The following is a 23,246-nucleotide window of genomic DNA, read 5'->3' on the forward strand; positions in this document are numbered from 1 at the left end:
CGTTTAAAATCATTAGAATCATAGACACACAAAAGTCAAGGGTGTGTATTTAAGCTGTAGTATGCACAATGTCTATGACAAAGGTGTGAGAGAGCGGACACTTGCACACGCACTGCCCGGTGTTCTCAAGACTGAGTTCACACTCCGTTGTGTGTGTGGGAGAGCACGTCGCCAGACTGCCATCCACGAGCACACACACCACATCAACTGCAACCTGCCCAGAAGGAGCGAAGAGGTGGTAGCACACACCTCAGCTGCAATCACAGAGATGGAAACAGCAGCATTGCGGGACTGACTAGCTGTGGTTGCTGCTACGAAGCTTTTTGAAGGAAACTAACTTCGGGAGAGAAACTTAACTTCTTCCCCACAGCGAATCGCCTGAGTCACGCAGAGCGTCGTTTCCGGCTCCCTGTCTGTCTTAGTATGTGCAGGGAAACTCTGCTTCGCCGCCGGTGACGCTCACCAAAAGCTCTCTCATCGTCTGAATTTAGAGAGAGGAGAGAGTCTTAATTAAGCTGTACAATTTGTTTAGATAGCAGTTAACGAAACAGCCGTGACATTTTAATACGCAGCAAACCAGATGCGAACTCTCACATTCACCTGGAGATTTGCTGCATTCGCGATGATCGTGACTACGAGACACTGAGCAGCTGTATCCCTCCTCTCTCTCTTTCTACCTCCCGCTCTCTCTTTTGTCTTTTTCTCTCTCGCTCTCTCTTTGCGGGTTCACTTCAAGGCTGCCAGCCATTTATCCATTTCAGCAGTGCAATGGAGCAGCTCAGATTCAGCACCTTGGACACTGCTGGAGTTCTACTGTGTTTGTTCGGTAAGCTGTGTGTGTGTGTATGTGTGTGGCATACGATATTTTGGTCGTGACTGCACGCTGCAACCTACGTGTCTCTTTGTCTTTGTGTGTGTGTGTCTTTGTGTGTGTGTGTTTTATACGACATTTCGGTCGTGACTGCACACTGCAGCCTGCGTGTCTGTCTGTCTTTGTGTGTGTGTGCGCGCGCGCGTGCGTTTCTGTGTGTGTGTGTGAGAGAGAAAGATAAATTCCTATTGAGTTTGTGCGTAGAGGCACAGCCACCTGTTTTGACGTCAGTGCGGTGAAAAGCTGAAAAGCGCTTTATGAGAAAAAGAGTCACGTGCTTGTCATTATTAGAGCATTAGACTCACCGATATGGGCGTCCCTATGTGCTGCCCATGTCGCTAAGGCATGCAGGGGACGAGTAACTCACTCACTTGAGATCGAAGAGGTATCTTACAACCGTGTCATGTAGCTGTGTATTGTTTTACATCCGAGTGGGCAAATATACTCAAGAGAAGATTCGTTAAATGATCGGTCCGTTGTCTTTTGGGAGAAGATAAGTCCCTTTGAGCCTAATCTTTGAGTTTTTGGGCACACTGGGTTTGCTGATCATGCATGTTTGCATGTCAAGCACTAATTATTCAGTCTGCAACATCATTGACAGTAAAACCCATTCTTTCCAACCATCATTGACTGAAAATAAAGTAGTTAATTATTCTATTTAATATAGATTCTATTTTATTCTGTTCCATCTGCTGATCTCACATGTTAATAAATACTCTTAAGGATCGGACCCTTTTTTTCAATTTTCGCATAAAATGGCACCCAAGTCTAACTGCCTGTAGCTCAGGACCTGAAGCAAGGATATGCATATTCTTGATACCATTTGAAAGGAGAAACACTGAAGTTTGTGGAAATGTGAAATGTATGTAGGAGAATATAACATATTAGATCTGGTAAAAGATAAAAATAATTGTACCATCATCTTTGAAGTGCAGGAGAAAGGCCATAATGTATTATTCCAGCCCCGGCGCAATTTAGATTGTGGCCAGTAGATGGCAGCAGTGTGCGCACAAAGTTTTAGACTCATCAAATGAACCATTGTATTTCTGTTCAATATGTTGTATCAAGACTGCCCAAATGTTCCTAATTGGGTTATTAATCACTTTTTAAGTTCATAACTGCACTCTCCTCAAACAATAGCATGGTATTATTTCACTGTAATAGCTACTGTAAATTGGACAGCGCAGTTAGATTAACAATAATGTAATATTTCTGCCAATATCAGATATGTCCATGTCCTGGGAAATATTCTTGTTACTTACAACCTCATGCTAATCGCATTCGCCTACCTTAGCTCAACCGTCCGTGGGGGACCCACCAATCATGTAGAAGTTTTTAAGCATATTAATTGGAATATAGTTGACGCTAGAAAACAAAATAAACTGTTATTGATTTGCCACTCTATTCCCACTGTACTCTACACTGCTGACATGACTCTATATTTCCCTGTGTTCAGCGATCATGGTCAGGTTTACGGTCACCGCCGAGCAGGAGGGAGAGAACCTCTCCGGTCTGTCCACCAACCCGGATAAAGATATATTCGTGGTCCGAGAGAATGGGACCACCTGCCTCATGGTCGAGTTCGCTGTCCGCTTCACGGTCCCCTTCGATGTCCTCGCGCTCAACGGAATAGATGTAAGACACGACTCCGACCTGTCAGACTTCGTCTGTCTATCAACTTGAACTGACAGTGACACACTGTCCCATTTCTGTATGTAACAATTTGCTCTCATTCAGACACAAGGACACCCATGCCACGGTATTACGCACTTTGGCCTGTGCGTAAAATGATGTGCAGATCTTTTGGAAACACTGTACTGGGCTGTTGCAACAGCGTACCAGTGTGAAACAATTCATAGAAGAGTAGTCTACTGAGAATAAAACAAGTGTCTGATCGACACAATGAACCATACACGACTGAATGATCTGTTCTGTTCTTTGCAGCTTATCACGGAGAATGCGTATCTGTCTCTGCCTCGCGGGGCAGACATAGAGGGGAAATGCGGGAGCCAGGACGCCCATATACACATCTCGTGGAATGATAACGCCTACACACTCCGCATCTACTTCGTCAAGGTTTGTCCGCTACTATGAAACAGTCAGTGGGCAAGCGGATGCGATTTACAATGACCCCAAATCCTTAAGTGCTTTTACCCCCTGTGGAATTCTTGTAAAAACTCTGTTTGGGTAACATCGCCTACACATAACAGCCAGGCATAATGTTCTGCTGCTGGTGAAGATGGTAAAAAAAAAATTATTGGAAAGCAGGGAATGATCGTGTGTGTGTGTGTGTGTGTGTGTTGCAGGAAATCAGTGGCAAGGGACATGTGTGGAAAATTAGCAAAGTGCAGTTCGTTTATGACACCTCGGAGAAAACGCATTTCCTCAACCCATACAACCGTGAGTAGCAATTGTAACCCACTCAGCAATTTCTGTTTGTTTTGCGGTATGGTTTCATTGAAAAAAATATTTCACATTTGTACTAAACTGATACAATAAAGATAGACAATTCACATGGGCCTTTGGATATTTCCAAATTTAATTTGTATTTTTTCAATTTTCTTTCTACAAAACATTATTATTATTATGATGTTCCTTCTGAATATTTCTTTGGTCACTTCTGATTTATTGCAGTCATTTCGATTAGATATATTATAAACTCATTCATTTAATAGCCGTCATGACTTATTGAGGATCATGACTTAATGAGAAGCATTGATTATAAATTAAATTAACTAATATAGGCTACATTCACGTAGCCTACCCTGACCGCACCATTTTTGGATTCAATATTAATCCACATTTTAAAACTCATGATGGGACAGGCTGGAGTAAAGTTGAAAACGGAGTTATTGAAAGCAAACATTGCATTTTTTTCTGGATTTTCATCAAAGCACGTTTTGATTATACTGTAGGTCACCCTTTTTTCTGTACACGCTAATAGTGTGTCTATCGCAGTGGCCGTTTTATGTGTTTGTAAAAACACAGGGATTCCTATACCCCTTGTACATAGAGGTTTTATACTTAAGAGGTTTTAACATTTCAATACTTATTCCTAAATATTTCACAACTATTTGCTGAATAGGCTATATAGACTTTTATTTCGATATTGTGTAGCCTATAGGCCTACACATTTCTGTAACCAACTTCTATTAAAGACGTGTTTTTGTGTTTCTCTGTATGAAATGCATGCTTGTGTGTGTGTTTGTACGTACCTACTCATGTAATATGTCTCCTCATGTACTGTATCCTCCTATTCCTTCTCTCCATACAGCTGGGAAGCACACAGCCAGCACCCACCATTTGTCAGCTTTAGAGACCCCTGCTGGCCGCTCATATGTCTGTGAGGCTAAGCAGACACTCACCCTCATCTCCAGTGACCACCAGAAGGGAGTGACTGTTGCCATAAGTGACGTCCAGATCCAGCCCTTCGACATCAACTCAGATTTCATGTTCAGTGAAGGTACAGACTCTAACCTTAACTAACTGTAGTTTAACTAACTGTAATTCGAACTCTAACGTCATACAGCCATGTTCAGTGAAGGTACAGACTGTAACTCTAACGTCATACAGCCATGTTCAGTGAAGGTACAGACTGTAACCCAAACTAACTCTAGTTTAACTAACTGTAATTCGAACTCTAACGTCATACAGCCAAGTTCAGTTAAGGTACAGACTCTAACCCTAACATCATGCAGCCATGTTCAGTGAAGGTACAGACTCTAACCCTAACGTCATACAGCCATGTTCAGTGAAGGTACAGACTGAAACCCTAACGTCATACAGCCATGTTCAGTGAAGGTACAGACTCAAACCCTAACGTCATACAGCCATGTTCAGTGAAGGTGCAGACTCTAACCCAAACGTCATACAGCCATGTTCAGTGAAGGTACAGATTCTAACCCTAACGTCATACAGCCATGTTCAGTGAAGGTACAGATTCTAACCCTAATGTCATACAGCCATGTTCAGTGAAGGTACAGACTCTAACCCTAATGTCATACAACCATGTTCAGTGAAGGTACAGACTCTAACCCTAACGTCATACAGCCATGTTCAGTGAAGGTACAGACTGAAACCCTAACGTCATACAGCCATGTTCAGTGAAGGTACAGACTCTAACCCTAATGTCATACAGCCATGTTCAGTGAAGGTACAGACTCTAACCCTAACGTCATACAGCCATGTTCAGTGAAGGTACAGACTCTAACCCTAACGTCATACAGCCATGTTCAGTGAAGGTACAGATTCTAACCCTAACGTCATACAGCCATGTTCAGTGAAGGTACAGACTCTAACCCTAACGTCATACAGCCATGTTCAGTGAAGGTACAGACTCTAACCCTAACGTCATACAGCCATGTTCAGTGAAGGTACAGACTCTAACCCTAACGTCATACAGCCATGTTCAGTGAAGGTACAGACTGAAACCCTAACGTCATACAGCCAGGTTCAGTGAAGGTACAGACTCTAACCCTAACGTCATACAGCCATGTTCAGTGAAGGTACAGACTGTAACTCTAACGTCATACAGCCATGTTCAGTGAAGGTACAGACTGTAACCCAAACTAACTCTAGTTTAACTAACTGTAATTCGAACTCTAACGTCATACAGCCAAGTTCAGTTAAGGTACAGACTCTAACCCTAACATCATGCAGCCATGTTCAGTGAAGGTACAGACTCTAACCCTAACGTCATACAGCCATGTTCAGTGAAGGTACAGACTCTAACCATAATGTCATACAGCCATGTTCAGTGAAGGTACAGACTCTTACCCTAACATCATACAGCCATGTTCAGTGAAGGTACAGACTGAAACCCTAACGTCATACAGCCATGTTCAATGAAGGTACAGATTCTAACCCTAACGTCATACAGCCATGTTCAATGAAGGTACAAACTGTAACCCTAACGTCATACAGCCATGTTCAGTGAAGGTACAGACTCTAACCCTAACGTCATACAGCCATGTTCAGTGAAGGTACAGACTGTAATCCTAACGTCATACAGCCATGTTCAGTGAAGGTACAGACTGTAATTCTAACGTCATACAGCCATGTTCAGTGAAGGTACAGACTGAAACTCTAACGTCATACAGCCATGTTCAGTGACGATACAAATAGAACAACAACCTACAGTAGTACTCCCCTCAATTTGCAAATGTTTTACACATCTCAAATGTATATCCCAGTATCAAAAAGTTTGTCATCTTGAGGAGAGATCTGACACTAGTGAGGATGATGGTGATGACAGTTTGCCGTAAAGTAGTATTGGAGAAGTTATCTCACAACCCCTACAAACTGCACTCTCCCTGCTCCCTTCATCTCCCTCTCCCTCACCCTTCTCTCTCTCTGGGGGCTGGGGGATGTTACTGCTTATTGAAGAGCAGAGCTGCAGAGAGGGATGGAGGGAGGATGAAAGAGAGGAAAGAGAGTAGAGGAGAAAGCGAGAGAGGTCATTAGGACTTTATTGCTGTAGTTATATCCCTGTCCTCAATGCAGACTTTAGACTTTAGTTCTATAGTTCTGTCATGACTCTCTCTCCTGGGTGAGGATCAGAGGCGCCAGATCAGCTTGGCACATGGCAGGGCAGATAGCTCAAACCCCCCGAGGGGAGTTGGGATGGTTTTATGACTTAACGCCGGTTGTAAACTTTCTCTCTCTTGCACTGCAGTACGGAGAAGTTAAAAATACTTTAGTTACAACAGAGAGACTTTGCCAAAACTTCAAACATCAAACAATGAACATTGGGACAATATATTTCAATATCCAAATGTTGGGAATTATGAGATATAATATGGAAAATGTATGTATATTTTGTGATATCATTAAAATGATCAGAAAGACTGTATTACAAGATAACTATAACTCTGAAAGTGTACACGTCCTAGTGATCAGATTTGCTTCTAAATGTTGTATAAAACAAATGATTAAGTATAAGAATACTTTTGAAAAGATAGAAAAATGATTTTATCCTTCTAAATGAAATAACTGCTTTTCATATAAACCTGGGCCAAGTCCGTAACCACGCCCATGTGAGCACAGACGTTGTGTCAACATGATGGAACCACCTTTCCGACCAGAGTGCTTAAAAGGACTCGCGGAAGAATTAACATATTAGACCAAGCAGGTGGATGGTGTAACCTGGACGTCACAAAATGGTTAAAACTACAAGACCAGAAAATATTAAGACCCTCTGAAACTCTTGACAATTAAATAAGTTGAAGAAGTTGAGGTCTAAGTGTTGTTGTTTATTAGTTTACTCCGATTGGGGGAGGGGTGGTAGGGTTTGGGGGGAATAATAAAGGTTTATTCAAAAGAAAAAGTATGTATGTCTATATAGGTATGTGTATGTATATATATGCATATGTACAGTGGGCTCCAAAATGACTGGCACCCCTGACTGGCAATGCACAAACAATGCTTAACCTGTTGATGCTCTGGGGGCGCTATTTCATTTTTGGATGACAAACGTTCCCGTTTTAAACAAGATATTTTGTCACAAAAAGATGCTCGACTATGCATATAATTGATAGCTTTCGAAAGAAAACACTCTGACGTGTCCAGAACTACCAAGATATTTTCTGTGCGTGCCCTAGAACGTGAGCTTCAGGCAAAACCAAGATGAGACGGCATCCAGGAAATGAGCAGGATTTTTGAGGCTCTGTTTTCCATTGTCTCCTTATATGGCTGTGAATGCGAGAGGAATGAGCCTGCCCTTTCTGTCGTTTCCCCAAGGTGTCAACAGCATTGTGACGTATTTGTAGGCAGATCATTGGAAGATTGACCATAAGAGACCACATTTACCAGGTGTCCGCCCGGTGTCCTGCGCCGAAATTGGTGCGCAAAAGACAGCTGCCAGTATTTTTCCATGGGATACAGAGAGGAAAGCAAGCTTCCACGAACTGCATATCAATGAAGAGATATGTGAAAAAACACCTTGAGGATTGATTCCAAACAACGTTTGCCATGTTTCGGTCGATATTATGTAGTTAATCCGGAAAAAGTTTCACGTTGTAGGTGACTGAATTTTCGGTTCGTTTCGGTAGCCAGACGCAATGTAGAAAACGGAACGATTTCTCCTACACACAGACGCTTTCAGGAAAAACTGCGCATTTGGTATGTAACTGAGAGTCTCCTCATTGAAAACATCAGAAGCTCTTCAAAGGTAAATGATTTTATTTATTTGGTTATCTGGTTTTTGTGAAAATGTTGCGTGCTAAATGCTACTCAAAATGCTATGCTAGCTTTGCATACTCTTACACAAATTAGTCAATTTCTATGGTTCAAAAGCATATTTTGAAAATCTGAGATGACAGTGTTGTTAAGAAAAGGCTAAGCTTGAGAGCAGACGCATTATTTTCATTTTATTTGCGATTTTCAGAAATCGTTAACGTTGCGTTATGCTAATGAGCCTGAGGCTTTAGTCACGATCCCGGATCCGGGATGGGGAGTTCCAAGAGGAAATATAGAGATAATCTCAAAATACCAACATGTGAGAAATACTGTACTTTATTAATGTTTCAATGGACCCAACCAAAATTATTTATTGATTTAGTTAAAAATCAATGTCCTCCAAATAAAGGTTTCACAATTAATGGCACCCTTAGAGATTATTGTAAATAGCATCTACCAAAATTAAACCACAAATTAAATTCCACTTATTTAAGTTTATCTAAGTCTTAAGGAACTATATTGAGCCATTACATCACTTCCTGTTTCACTAGGATATAAAAATGAGGTAACACACATGCAATATCCCACTGTCATCCAACACCATGAAGAAAACAGAAGAACTAGCAGTTCAAAAGAGACAGATGGTCATAGACCTTCAGAAATCTGGTAATGGCTACAAGAAAATCCACAAACGATTGAATATACCACTGAGCACTGTCAGGGCAATTATTAGAAAATTCAAAAGATATGGAACAGTTGAAAACCTCATGGGTGGAGGACGCAAATGCATTTTGCCCCCCAGGATAGGGAAAAGGATGGTGAGAGAAGCAACTAAATCCCCAAGAATCACTGTGAAAGAATTGCAGGCCTTGGTGGTGTCTTGGGGTCACCAGGTCTCAAAAAGCACCATCAGATACCACCCCACAGGCTCTTTGGAAGCGTTGCCAGAAGAAAGCCCTCTCTGACCCCAAGACACAGACGCAAGCGCTTAGAGTTTGCCAAACGTCATTTAATTTATGACTGGAAGAAGGTGCTCTGGTCAGATGAGACCAAAATGGAACGTTTTACAGCATCAGCATGTTTGGCGTCGAAACAGATGCATACAAGGAGAGGCACCTCATACCCACGGTGAAATATGGAGGGGGGTCAGTGATGTTTTGGGGCTGTTTTAATTCCAGAGGTCCAGGGGCACTGGTTAAGATTGATGGCATAATGAATTCTACCAAGTATCAGGCAATTCTGGCTGACAATCTGGTTTCCCCTGGCAGAAGACTGGGACTTGGCCCTAGGTGGTCCTTCCAACAAGACAATGACCTGAAACATACCTCAAGATCCACACAGAAATGGTTCTGTGAGAACAAAATCAATGTTCTGCCGTGGCCATGTCAGTCGCCAGACCTCAATCCAATCAAAAACCTGTGGGCTGAGTTGAAGAGGGGCAGTTGATAAGCGCAAACCCAAGAATGTGAAGGATCTTGAAAGGATCTGCATAAAGGAATGATCCAAAATCCCTCCAAATGTGTTCCTTAACCTTGTCAAACATTACAGGAAAAGACTCCATGCTGTTATCCTTGCCAGAGGTGGTTGCACTAAGTACTAAATGAGGAGTGCCAATAATTATGAAACCTTGATTTTGGTTAAATTTATTTTGTATTAAATAATTGAATGATTTTGGTTGGTTCCATTGAAACATTAATAAAGTACAGTATTTCTCGCATGTTGGTATTTTGAGTTTATCTTTATAATTATATTGTTTATATTTTTTTAAGTATTGCCAGTCAGGGGTGCCATTAATTTTGGAGCCCACTGTATATGGATATATATATTTAGCCCCCAAAAATATATGGGGGGTTGGAAATGATGCAGACAATTACATTGATGGAAGCAACAATCTTTCCGCAATATTAAGCTGATCCAATCCTTTAGAGAGAAAAAATAAAAAAAATAAGTTGAAGACTAGACCAATACATTCCCAGTCTGCAGCTGGTATGTAAAGTAGTCTAGGACAATTGACCAAGACGAGAGGGAAGAACAGATCTCTCTCACCATCACAGGTACCTCTGAGGTATCTATGCATAAAAAACAGAGGGAAGTACAGATCCCTGTGAACACCGCATGGTACACCTCTGATGTATATTCTAACGAACATTCAGCGACAAAGAAGCCTACAACTAAGGACATTGTGACCTCTGGTGGACAACCAGAGACTTACATCGAACTACTTGCCGTAGACGGATAGAGTGATTTCAACAGAAAGACATCAGAGAAAGACATCTACACTTAAATATATGTTTCACTTCTAATCCGAATGAGCGATTGTTAGGGTGCTAAATATTCATATTTGCGGTGAGCATAGTTTCCAAATGTATGTACGATAAGTCCACTTTCTTTGTCTATCCTGCTCTTTATCTTTCCCCACCCCTTTCCATTGTGTAATAGGTCATCATATCGGTTTAGTCCACTAGGGACTTTTCATGTGCATTATGTTAGTAATTGATAACCTATACCGTGTATGTTTCTGTGTTTCTGTGTGATCATTTAGTTAGTTAGTTAGTAAATAAATAGTTAAGCCAATTTGTGTATTGCTGATTCATCACTGAGGCTAGTGTTCTTGCGGATTAAGATATTTGTGACGTTCAGAATGAGACTGATATGAGAAAATAATTGAATGATGACTGGTATGATATTGATATATTCTTGAGTTAATTCGGGAAACAATAACTCATTAAATAAACTTTTCCCGTGGTGCCCCAAATTACTAAGGAATCAATTGTTTCATAATGTATTTAATCAAGTAATAATTTAACTTTGGAGGTAATTATTTGATGAATAGCAGTCATCACATTAATGATAGTCACGTCACGACAATTCTATACTGTGACCTCTACAGGCGATCATGCTTCTCTCCCTGGACGGCAGTAAACTACACTGTTTTTTGCTACAGTACCCTTCAACTATAGTGTTTATTAACCCGTGGTATACAGAAGCTTTTCATCTGGCACACATTCTGTAAGATCCGCTAACCACCAGAGAGCAGTCCACCAATGATGACGTAAACAATCGAGTAAATACATCCTATGATCCAGGAATTAATTTACAGTACATGTAAAAATACAGATCACTTAGCTAATATGAACAAAATTATTTTAAGGCCCTGACTGTTATGGCCCTGACTGCCCTTAAATGTGACTCTTTCTAATTTAGAGACCAGTGAGACTCTGTTTCTGGGACATTTTGACCTCATATCATTAAATGTTGACATTTGACCTGTTATTAATCAGTGATGTCACGTTAATGCTCTCTCGTAAAGGAGAACCTTCTCACTGTGGGGATGGGAAAAAATTAAGGGATGTGACTGACAAGCAAACCCATGTTTAATTTCCCAGTTAGTTAAAGTTAAGGTTAGGATTAGGGTTAAGGTTAGGGTTTAGAGTTTACGGTTTAGAGTTTAGGGTTGCAGGCCAGTAGCTTTAGTTGCACATGTGTGGATAGAACTGTGTGTGTGTGTGTGTGTGTGTGTGTGTGTGTGTGTGTGTGTGTGTGTGTGTGTGTGTGTGTGTGTGTGTGTGTGTGTGTGTGTGTGTGTGTGTGTAGGGGTAGGTAGCATGTATTTGAATGCTCTTTTGAGCTTATTTGACACATGAACACATCAGTGACAGTTGATTTAATGCAAGGCATTGCATGGCAACAGACAGACAAAAACATACACAAACACACACACACACACACACACACACACACACAGTTCTAATCTATTCACACATGAATGTGTTGTGTGTGTGTGCGTGTGTGTGTGTGTGTGTCTACCTGCAGCCTATAAGTGCATCACGGACCAGAGGGAACAGCTGGAGGAGACTCTTCCTCTGATCCTGGGCTTCATCCTGGGCCTCATCATTGTCATCACACTGTCCGTCTACCACTTCCACCTTAAACTGACCGCTGCCACTCAGTCTCAGCTGCCTTGCGACCGATCCATGTACAACAACATGTAAGGAACTGGACATTTAAACAGCCACTGTACCACAAATCTCCCTGGTCAAGAGGAATATGTAAGAAATCAGATATTATCATCACAATAGTACAACTCCATGTTCAAGGTAATAGGACATTGAAACAAGCACAATGTGATGTTCAAGGTAATAGGACATTGAAACAAGCACAACTTCATGTTCAAGGTAATAGGACATTGAAACAAGCACAACTCCATGTTCAAGGTAATAGGACATTGAAACAAGCACAACGTGATGTTCAAGGTAATAGGACATTGAAACAAGCACAACGTGATGTTCAAGGTAATAGGACATTGAAACAAGCACAATGTGATGTTCAAGACATTACAACCACTATACTATAAAATCAAGACAACATGACCACTCTCCATTCAAGGATTGGACATTAGAACAACAATCATTGACTACAATTATAACCGCAACGCTCCTGCCTCTCCAAAGTCAAACCAACGTGACTTCCCCTGCTCTGAACTTCACCATATATTGGAGAGTATGCCAGAACTTGATGGAGGCCTAACTTGCAATATGGCTAACTTGAGATATGCTTTTGAGTAAAACCATGCATTGAAGTCAATTGGAGACTTGCGCAACATTTGATTTGCGCACAGAGATTTTTCAGTTAGCATTCCACCCATAGATGGTGTTCTGTTGTTTGTGTCCATAAATCGTGGTTATGTGGAGAAGCCTGCAGTTTGTCCATCCCCTGTCTCTCTCTGTCTTTCCTGTGAACATGCTGCAAAACAAGTTGTGAAAGTGGAGAGTGTTGTGCTGTGTGGAGGTGTTTCAACAACCTTCAGAAATCATGAAAAATAAATAATTGCAGGCAGTGTATTTACATTGGTTTGATGGATCCTTTTCCAGATCTCATTTTATGGAATTATATCAAGAAAAAATATGAAATATGTAAATAAAACAAATAAAACATGTTCTGTAAAAAACTTGCAAAGAAATTATGTAATAATTTATCTTCAATCAGAATGTCAGAAGAACAAAGTGTATCATTGTGAAAGAAATGTGCGATATTTAAGCTTCAAAAATAATAAATGTACAATATTTTCAGAAAGAACTATGCTAATGCAAACTTTAATGTTCACTGAAATAAATTTCCTAGGAGATGTCCTAAACCTGCGTAGGTCTGTTTTCACGTTGTTTTGTGTATGCCCATATTAAACTGGTTAGCTATACTTTTGGACAACTTTTGTGTTTTTTATTTTACCATTATTTTACCAGGTAAGTTGACTGAGAACCCATTCTAATTTACAGCAACAACCTGGGGAATAGTTACAAGAGAGAGGGGAGGATGAATGAGCCAATTGTAAACTGGGGATGATTAGGTGACCATGATGGTATGAGGGATGGCTTGGGAATTTAGCCAGGACACCGGGGTTAACACCCCTACTCTTACAATAAGTGCCATGGGATCTTTTAATGACCACAGAGTCAGGATACCCGTTTAATGTCCCACCTGAAAGACGGCAACCTACGCAGGGCAATGTCCCCAATCACTGCCCTGGGGCATTGGGAAAGGGTGCCTCCTACTGGCCCTCCAACTTTAATTTTCTCTGATTGTTGGATAAGTATGCCTGTTGTAAAATATATTTCAGTGGCCTGTTTTTCAAGTTTCAGTAGCCCTGTGTTACAGAACATGAAAACAAAACATGGAATATTGTCACACTAAATGGACTTAAAATCTAAAAGAGATGGGTTACTTTCATAATACTAATTGAAGTCCCAACCATGAGTCTTCCACGGGAGCGGTTGACTGAGCCCGGGTGATCAATGCTCCTGTCGGGCGTGGCATGGCCCAGTCATCGAGGCGAAGATGGGGTATTCATCTCGACGTATGACTCTGGGCCTTCAGAACAAACGCGATATGAGTAAGTCAAATTGAAAATAAATGGAGCATCTGTGGCATCCACACCTCCTTGTTTGAACACCACAGACATCATCATGAATCACGTCACCACTGACACAAGTCATCAAACTCCGAGCCCTTTACCTGGTGTTCGTTTCGCTCTGAAGTCCCATACATCTTTCCTTGGTTTGTCACTTTGCACAGACTGAATGAATGACATTTTAATGAATGAATGAAATCAGCAGCTGGCAACCCATCCCTTATGAGATTAATTGACACATAAACAAACATTACAATAATAATAATTCTTCTGGTGTTCTTTGCAGTGCGCTTTGCATGAAGAGTGAAATAATAAAATAAAAATCAATAAGTAACAAATAGTAAATAAGGTTATCCAAACAATAATTTTAAATACAGAAAAATTCAACAGAAGGCATTTGAACCCAGTCTGGCACAAAGAGAAGATTGATGTGAGAGAAAGGCCTAATGGCCTGTTACGCCTACCCTTTTTAGCAGTGAGGAACAAACAAAGCCTATACAGAATCCATTGTCTTTCTACTGTTTTATGGGTGACAGTTGAAGGGGGGAATTAGCGTGGGTGGTTATCTGGTTGGTCTGGTGGTGTACAATCAGGGCCAGAGTCACAGTGGGCCTAGTTTGGTTCACTGCTAGTTTATTTACAGCTGTGGTTAAGGTGACTTCCTGTGAAAGATGAGTTTTATTATCCTGGGTCAAACCAAATGAATATCCTATTATAGTTCCACACAGGAACAGAGCTAGTAGGAGAGAAAGCTATGACCTCATATATCGTCTAGTCATGTGATGTGTATATATACATCTTTCAGTTCATTTAGTTCAGGGGTGTCAAACTCCTTCCATGGAGGGCCTCGTGTCTGCAGGTTTTTATCTTCCTTCAATTAAGACCTAGACAACCAGGTAAAGGGAGTTCCTTACTAATCAGTGACCTTAATTCATCAATCAAGTACAAGGGTGGAGTGAAAACTCACAGGGATGGTCTCAGCCCAGGTAGCCTAGTGGTTAGAGTGTTGGGCCAGTACCCGAAAGGTTGCTGGATCGAATCCGAGCTGACAAAGATACAGTGAGAGAAATAAGTATTTGATCCCCTGCTGATTTTGTACTTTTGCCCACTGACAAAGAAATGATCAGTCTATAATTTTAATGGTAGGTTTATTTGAACATTGAGAAGAATCCTGAAAATCCATTTCAAAAATGTTATAAATTGATTTGCATTTTAATGAGGGTAATAGGTATTTGACCCCCTCTCAATCAGAAAGATTTCTGGCTCCCAGGTGTCTTTCATACAGGTAACGAGCTGAGATTAGGAGCACAGGGACCAAAGAGCTCTCCAAGGATGTCAGGGACAAGATTGTAGACCTACACAAGGCTGGAATGGGCTACAAGACCATCGCCAAGCAGCTTGGTGAGAAGGTGACAACAGTTGGTGCGATTATTCGCAAATGGAAGAAACGCAAAAGAACTGTCAATCTCCCTCGGCCTGGGACTCCATGCAAGATCTCACCTCGTGGAGTTGCAATGATCATGAGAACGGTGAGGAATCAGCCCAGAACTACACAGGAGGATCTTGTCAATGATCTCAAGGCAGCTGGGACCATAGTCACCAAGAAAACAATTGGTAACACACTACGCAAGGTCCCCCTGCTCAAGAAAGCACATATACAGTGGGGCAAAAAAGTATTTAGTCAGCCACCAATTGTGCAAATACTCCCACTTAAAAAGATGAGAAAGGCCTGTAATTTTCATCATAGGTACACTTCAACTATGACAGACAAAATGAGAGAAAAAAATCTAGAAAATCACATTGTAGGATTTTTAATGAATTTATTTGCAAATTACGGTGGAAAATAAGTATTTGGTCACCTACAAACAAGCAAGATTTCTGGCTCTCACAGACCTGTAACTTCTTCTTTAAGAGGCTCCTCTGTCCTCCACTCGTTACCTGTATTAATGACACCTGTTTGAACTTGTTATCAGTATAAAAGACACCTGTCCACAACCTCAAACAGTCACACTCCAAACTCCACTATGGCCAAGACCAAAGAGCTGTCAAAGGACACCAGAAACAAAATTGTAAACCTGCACCAGGCTGGGAAGACTGAATCTGCAATAGGTAAACAGCTTGGTTTGATGAAATCAACTGTGGGAGCAATTATTAGGAAATGGAAGACATACAAGACCACTGATAATCTCCCTCGATCTGGGGCTCCACGCAAGATCTCACCCCGTGGGCTCAAAATGATCACAAGAACAGTGAGCAAAAATCCCAGAACCACACGGGGGGACCTATTGAATGACCTGCAGAGAGCTGGGACCAAAGTAACAAAGCCTACCATCAGTAACGCACTACGCCGCCAGGGACTCAAATCCTGCAGTGCCAGACGTGTTCCTCTGCCAGTACATGTCCAGGCCCGTCTGAAGTTTGCTAGAGAGCATTTGGATGATCCAGATGAAGATTGGGAGAATGTCATATGGTCAGATGAAACCAAAATAGAACTCAACTCGTCGTGTTTGGAGGACAAAGAATGCTGAGTTGCATCCAAAGAACACCATACCTACTGTGAAGCATGGGGGTGGAAACATCATGCTCTGGGGCTGTTTTTCTGCAAAGGGACCTGGACGACTGATCCGTGTAAAGGAAAGAATGAATGGGGCCATGTATCGTGAGATTTTGAGTGAAAACCTCCTTCCATCAGCAAGGGCATTGAAGATGAAATGTGGCTGGGTCTTTCAGCATGACAATGATCTCAAACACACCGCCCGGGCAACGAAGGAGTGGCTTCGTAAGAAGCATTTCATGGTCCTGGAGTGGCCTAGCCAGTCTCCAGATCTCAACCCCATAGAAAATCTTCGGAGGGAGTTAAAAGTCTGTGTTGCCCAGCAACAGACCCAAAACATCACTGCTCTAGAGGAGATCTGCATGGAGGAATGGGCCAAAATAGCAGCAACAGTGTGTGAAAACCTTGTGAAGACTTACAGAAAACGTTTGACCTCTGTCATTGCCAACAAAGGGTATATAACAAAGTATTGAGATAAACTTGTGTTATTGACCAAATACTTATTTTACACCATAATTTGCAAATAAATTCCTTAAAAACCCTACAATGTACAATTTTTTTTCTCATTTTGTCTGTCATAGTTTGTGTACCTATGATGAAAATTCCAGGCCTCTCTCATCTTTTGAATTGGGAGAACTTGCACAATTCGTGGCTGACTAAATACATTTTGCCCCACTGTACATGCCCATCTGAAGTTTGCCAATGAACATCTGAATGATTCAGAGGACAATTGGGTGAAAATGTTGTGGTCAGATGAGACCAAAATGGAGCTCTTTGGCATCAACTCAACTCGCCGTGTTTGGAGGAGGAGGAATGTTGCCTATGACCCCAAGAACATCATCCCCACCGTCAAACATGGAGGTGGAAACATTATGCTCTGGGGGTGTTTTTCTGCTAAGGAGACAGGACAACTTCACCGCATCAAAGGGACGATGGATGGGGCCATGTACTGTCAAATCTTGGGTGAGAACCTCCTTCCCTCAGCCAGGGCATTGAAAATGGGCCGTGGATGGGTATTCCAGCATGACAATGACCCAAAACACACGGCCAAGGCGATAAAGGAGTGGCTCAAGAAGAAGCACATTAATGACTTGGAGAAGATCTGCAAGGACAAAATCCTGAGATGTGTGCAAACCTGGTGGCCAGCTACAAGAAACGTCTGACCTCTGTGATTGCCAACAAGGGTTTTTCCACCAAGTACTAATACTAAGTAATGTTTTGCAGAGGGGTCAAATACTTATTTCCCTCATTAAAATGCAAATCAATTTATAGCATTTTTGACATGCGTTTTTCTGTATTTTTTTGTTGTTCTTCTGTCTCTCACTGTTCAAATAAACCTACCATTAAAATTATAGTGGGCAAACGTACAAAATCAGCAGGGGATCAGATGCTTTTTTCCCTCACTGTACAAATCTGTCGTTCTGCCTGAGCAAGGCAGTTAACCCACTGTTCCCCGGGCGCCGAAGACGTGGATGTCGATTATGGGAGGCCTCACAACTCTCTGATTCAGAGGGGTTGGGTTAAATGTGGAAGACACATTTCAGTTGAATGCATTCCGTTGTACAACTGACTTGGTATCCCCCTTTCTCTCCGTGGAATGAGTTTGACACATGTGCTTTAGTTGTTTTAACTACAGAGGCAAGGCTATTGTTGCTACACCAGAGTCCGCTGAAGTGTCCCGCTAAACGTTATTAGCCCAACATTGAAGAATGTTTTGGGTCATATTCAATTTAAAATCCATGGTTTGGTGTTATCAGGGATGTACAACAAACATAATTCTTGTTCATCTGTAGTGTGGGCAAAGTGGGATGTAGCCTAAACAAGCAAGCAACTAGCGGCGATAGGACATTTCAGCAACATGGACAGTGATGAATTGGGAACCTTGAGATCTGACATTCAGAACCACAGGACAGTGGACAGTAATGCAGCTACAAAGGAAGCAATACGCCTGCAGGGCAAGACTCCCACACCAAAATCCACATTTCACTTCAAATATAAACCTTTAGAATTGTGAATTGTGGGGATTAAATATGCAATTATTTGAAATGAATTGAACTATTCTTGATTCTACTGTATAGGTCTACATGCAGGAATGTATATTTGAATTCATTCACCCTGTAAATGTCTGATTGTGTGTTTAAAGGCCCTCAAATTAACCCTGGGTTTGTACAGGTGAGAATGTGGAGAAACATGCTTCGCTTGTCAATGTTTTGATTAGCTTTTTTAATCAAAACCAGTTTCACTGATAACAAACATGCAATATCACTGTACAAGCAACACCATGGATAGTAGTACCCATTCAAGTCCCCCAATAGTAGTCAAGGATAAGCCAGCTCACACACACAAACACACACACATGTTCATATTTACATATCACAGTGAATGATGGATAAAAATGATATGGGGTTACACTGCTCTCTAGTCCAATCTGAACTGAGAATCAGATTGCGGCACAGTCCCTGTGTGTGTGTGTGTGTGTGTGTGTGTGTGTGTGTGTGTGTGTGTGTGTGTGTGTGTGTGTGTGTGTGTATGTGTGTAAGATAAGAAACAGATAACAGCCAAGTTGTGTGAGAGTGGAAAATAAAACCTTTTATCACCGTGTGTGTCAGACTGAGAAGCTCAGATATTGCTGTAGCAGTCTTGTATGTGTTGAATTCATAGGAGTGTGGTGATGGGTAAAGAAAATGGCTCTGTTTCAAATAAACTCTTCCTGCCCATCCACTCAAACAGTACTATGTGTGACTTGTGTTAAATTACATTGTCAAAAGATGAATACATTGGTGATGATAGATACGTTTGGGGTATTGCTTGTATGATATAACCAATATCACTGTCTGTCTGGCTGTTGATATTTATAAATGTAAATCAAAAAGAAAGGCCACACTACCAAAAAATAAACCTTCAATTGAAAAAAATAAATACAAACTTTAAAACAGCATACAACATTCTGGCATTACGTGTTTTTACAAACTCAATGGAGATTCTCTCTACAAATGTGGGATAATAAATATATTCAGGTTTATTTTTGTAACAGTTAAGAGTTGGTTTATTTGGGATATCTCCTAAATTCTTAATCAAAAATGTATTATTATTATAAACAGTAAGAAATATCTTCGCAGAAACTCTGATTTATATGTAATACTGCCCATATCCCAATAGTTACTACACAATAAAATACTTCAAATTATCAAAACTGTACAGAAAAACTGTCTCTAAAATACATTTTCACTATTAGTGTGAGACGAGAGAAGTGAAGAGTGCGATGTTTAATTCCACCAATAGGAGAACAGCCTGTCTTCCATTCAGACTAAGACGCACCCATACCGCTCCCACTATGACATCACCAAACGCTGCTTCCTGATTGTTCTGAGATCGACTGCTCATATCTGGGGCGGTTGGCATGTCTCATGGGTCCCTCAACATGGCGGCCAGCCAGGCAGTCTCAGCCAATCACCTCACACCATCTACGCTCTAGTCAATGGTTACTACAGTATAACCCTACAGACAAGAAGAGAGGAAACTGCACCTGGACCACCCACCCTACAAATCTCTACTGGTCTAACAGCCTAGAGAATCCAAAGAGTTCAAACCAAGAGGCTAATCTTCTTTGCATTTGGCTCCAAGACAGGCAGCAAGTCGGCCACAGAAGACTGAGACTCCTACAGTATATTTCCCTATACTTCAGTGTTGAACTTTATATAGTGTTTCTCAAAATAGTGGATATCACATTTTTCTTTAATCTTTTCTTTGTAAACAATTCCTCAAGCTAAACTACTGCACGGTTACAGGTGTGAGCATTTGTTTTAGTGGCGTAGTCTCTCAGGTCAGGTGTGTGTTTGTTTGGCAAGGTGTGGAGCGCCGCCCTGGTGGCGGGAGGTCAGGTCAGCGGTGGCGGTAGTGCCTCATTAGGGGGACGATGCAGGATGGGGGACCCGACAGCTTGAGGAAGGGGTGCTGGAGCAGCTCCTGGGCTGTGGCTCGCTGAGACGGCTCTCTAACCAACATCAGGCCCAGGAAAGCCCTCAGCACCGACGATACCTGACAGAGAGAGAGGGAACACATGACTCATTATTTGACTTAGGGGATAACTGACATGAATCCACATTTCTGTAAATGTGCCAATTCAGTCATGAAATAGATTAGCCCTGCTGACCTTGTGTGATTCCTTTAGCCGTGGGGGCAGGTTGTCTCGTATCCTCCTCATGGCCTGTAGAGGGGGTTCGTTAAAGTACGGGGGTTCCCCATCGATCATCTCTATCACCATGATGCCCAGCGACCAGATATCCACCTAGCAGGCAGCGTGAATGCTACTATTATACACAACAATAAACGTTTGAATGTGATACTTGTCAATGTGTGTCCTTACCTCCGTGCCGTAGGGTAACCGTGAGATGACCTCTGGTGCCATCCAGTAGGGCGTGCCCACCAGAGACTTCCTCTTGGGCACCTCTTTGGACACTTGGGCGCAGAAGCCAAAGTCCGACAGCTTGATCTGTGAGAACAGAACATATTTGGTTGATCATCTGTGTATCTATGGGAATTTTCTGAACACTTTTGTACATGGGGACATATAAATGACAGATTTTTATCTTCATTGATTTTACATTTTGGATGTGTGCTTCCTTTTTATCGGAAAACATTTTTGGGTATGAATATTAACTTTATTTTCTAAATGTTCTAATATTTAACTTCTGTCCATGTAATAATTATAAGGGAAACTGGGGTTGAAGAGGTTTCATATAAGCCACTCTAATCCTGCTTCTATTATCCCTTAATTAGCCAACCATCCATCACGTTCCAGCAGCTCGTTAAGAGGCATTAGGCAGGCTTTAATTAATAGGTACTGGGTGCTAATTGATTATGAATTGTTTCTCCTCTCTCTCCAGTCCTGCAGTCAGAGGCACTTGAGGAGATCGTACTGTACTGCATCACTGGCAGTAGCCCAGAAATATGGAGCCATGTACTGTAACACAGAGGTCAGTGTGAGAGTGTAGGGCAGTGTTTTCATGCAACATTGTGTCATTTGACATCATGTCCATTACTGGTTGTCATGGTAACACTATTAGGCTTTAGTTGTATCACAATAGGTAGTGGACACAACCCACCACTGAAGCCAACATTTGGAGTCCTACAATGATACAAGGCCAGTTAGTTCTGTACATGATTAAATAAGTTAGTCCAGAATCCATGTGGTCTTACCCGTCCATCGCTGGTCAGGAGAATAGAATCACTCTTGATGTCTCTGTGGATGACTCCCTGTATGTGGAGGTACGATAGAGCCCTCAACACCAACACACACACTGTGGCTATCTGCTCCTCATTCATCCTGAAACACACACACACACACGGGTTAGGATGGCGGTAGGAGACGACACACACACACACGGGTTAGGATGGTGGTAGGAGACGACACACACACACACGGGTTAGGATGGTGGTAGGAGATGACACACACATACACACGGGTTAGGATGGCGGTAGGAGATGACACACACATACACACGGGTTAGGATGGTGGTAGGAGACGACACACACACGGGGTAGGATGGTGGTAGGAGACGACACACACACACACACAGACGGGGTAGGATGGCGGTAGGAGACGACACACACACACACACGGGTTAGGATGGCGGTAGGAGACGACACACACACACACGGGTTAGGATGGAGGTAGGAGACGACACACACACACACGGGTTAGGATGGTGGTAGGAGACGACACACACACAAGGGTTAGGATGGTGGTAGGAGATGACACACACACACGGGTTAGGATGGCGGTAGGAGACGACACACACACACACGGGTTAGGATGGTGGTAGGAGACGACACACACACACACGGGTTAGGATGGTGGTAGGAGACGACACACACACACACACGGGGTAGGATGGTGGTAGGAGACGACACACACACATGGGGTAGGATGGTGGTAGGAGGCGACACACACACACGGGTTAGGATGGTGGTAGGAGACGACACACACACACGGCTTAGGATGGCTGTAGGAGACGACACACACACACACTATTGCAATTGTGTTTCTCCTCAATGTTCCTATGAAAAAGCTAATTATACTAGGAAGAATGTAGGACATCGTAGGAGCATGAAATTCATGCCGATAACTGTGTAGTGTTTTCTGTGTGTGTGTGGTCCCATATGGACTGGGGGGTAAACTATTCATCTGGCTGAACTCCACAGAACATTAACATGAAGCTCCAGCTGGTGTGAACCTCCCCCATCACACACACACACACACACACACACACACACACACACACACACACACACACACACACACACACACACACACACACACACACACACACACACACACACACGCACACACACACACACATCCCCTCCAGCACTGTCTTCACTATCCTGTCTCACTCCACAGGAATCAATTGTCTTGCCATTTGCTTACAACAAGGAACTCTCAACACAAACGCACACACAAAGACACCCCTCCCATGGTAGATCGCATCAGGTTTTATTGTCACACATATATGCATTGAGAATTACAATAGATAAATGAGGCTTCAGGGAATGGAAAAACAATCTAGAGAAGGGGAGGTTGATGTGTAGACAAAGGAGATTGAATGCTTCCCACACACAGGTGTGTGTGTGTGTGTGTTTGTGTGTGTGTGTGTGTGTGTGTGTGTGTGTGTGTGTGTGTGCGTGCGTGCGTGCGTGTGTGTGTGTGCGCATGTTCTATTCAGCTCTCCAAATTGAAC

At 42.1% G+C, this 23,246-nt stretch overlaps 2 protein-coding genes across 3 annotated transcripts in view; one reads left to right on the forward strand and one right to left on the reverse strand.

Moving 5' to 3' along the window:
- Positions 1 to 166: 166 nt before the first annotated feature.
- Positions 167 to 13,185, forward strand: LOC135557799 (lysosome-associated membrane glycoprotein 5-like). Its single transcript, XM_064991423.1, has 6 exons — positions 167 to 826; positions 2,328 to 2,506; positions 2,816 to 2,947; positions 3,178 to 3,271; positions 4,146 to 4,334; positions 11,861 to 13,185. The coding sequence occupies exons 1-6, from the start codon at positions 769 to 771 to the stop codon at positions 12,037 to 12,039; spliced, it is 831 nt and encodes a 276-aa protein (XP_064847495.1). The 5' UTR covers positions 167 to 768; the 3' UTR covers positions 12,040 to 13,185.
- A 5,536-nt stretch (positions 13,186 to 18,721) lies between these two features.
- The window catches only part of LOC135557800 (serine/threonine-protein kinase PAK 5-like), a 132,545-nt gene continuing 128,020 nt past the window's right edge, over positions 18,722 to 23,246 (reverse strand). For both annotated transcript variants that reach the window (XM_064991425.1, XM_064991424.1), the window contains exons 8-11: positions 21,706 to 21,832; positions 20,873 to 20,998; positions 20,660 to 20,794; positions 18,722 to 20,544 (exon numbers count right to left, since the gene is read on the reverse strand). In XM_064991425.1, coding sequence (XP_064847497.1) covers positions 20,389 to 20,544; positions 20,660 to 20,794; positions 20,873 to 20,998; positions 21,706 to 21,832 — 544 coding nt within the window. In that variant the 3' untranslated portion in view covers positions 18,722 to 20,388. The remainder of the gene's footprint in view (positions 20,545 to 20,659; positions 20,795 to 20,872; positions 20,999 to 21,705; positions 21,833 to 23,246) is intronic.

This window comes from Oncorhynchus masou, chromosome 16, assembly GCF_036934945.1.
Source record: "Oncorhynchus masou masou isolate Uvic2021 chromosome 16, UVic_Omas_1.1, whole genome shotgun sequence".
Classification (NCBI taxonomy): Eukaryota; Metazoa; Chordata; class Actinopteri; order Salmoniformes; family Salmonidae; genus Oncorhynchus; species Oncorhynchus masou.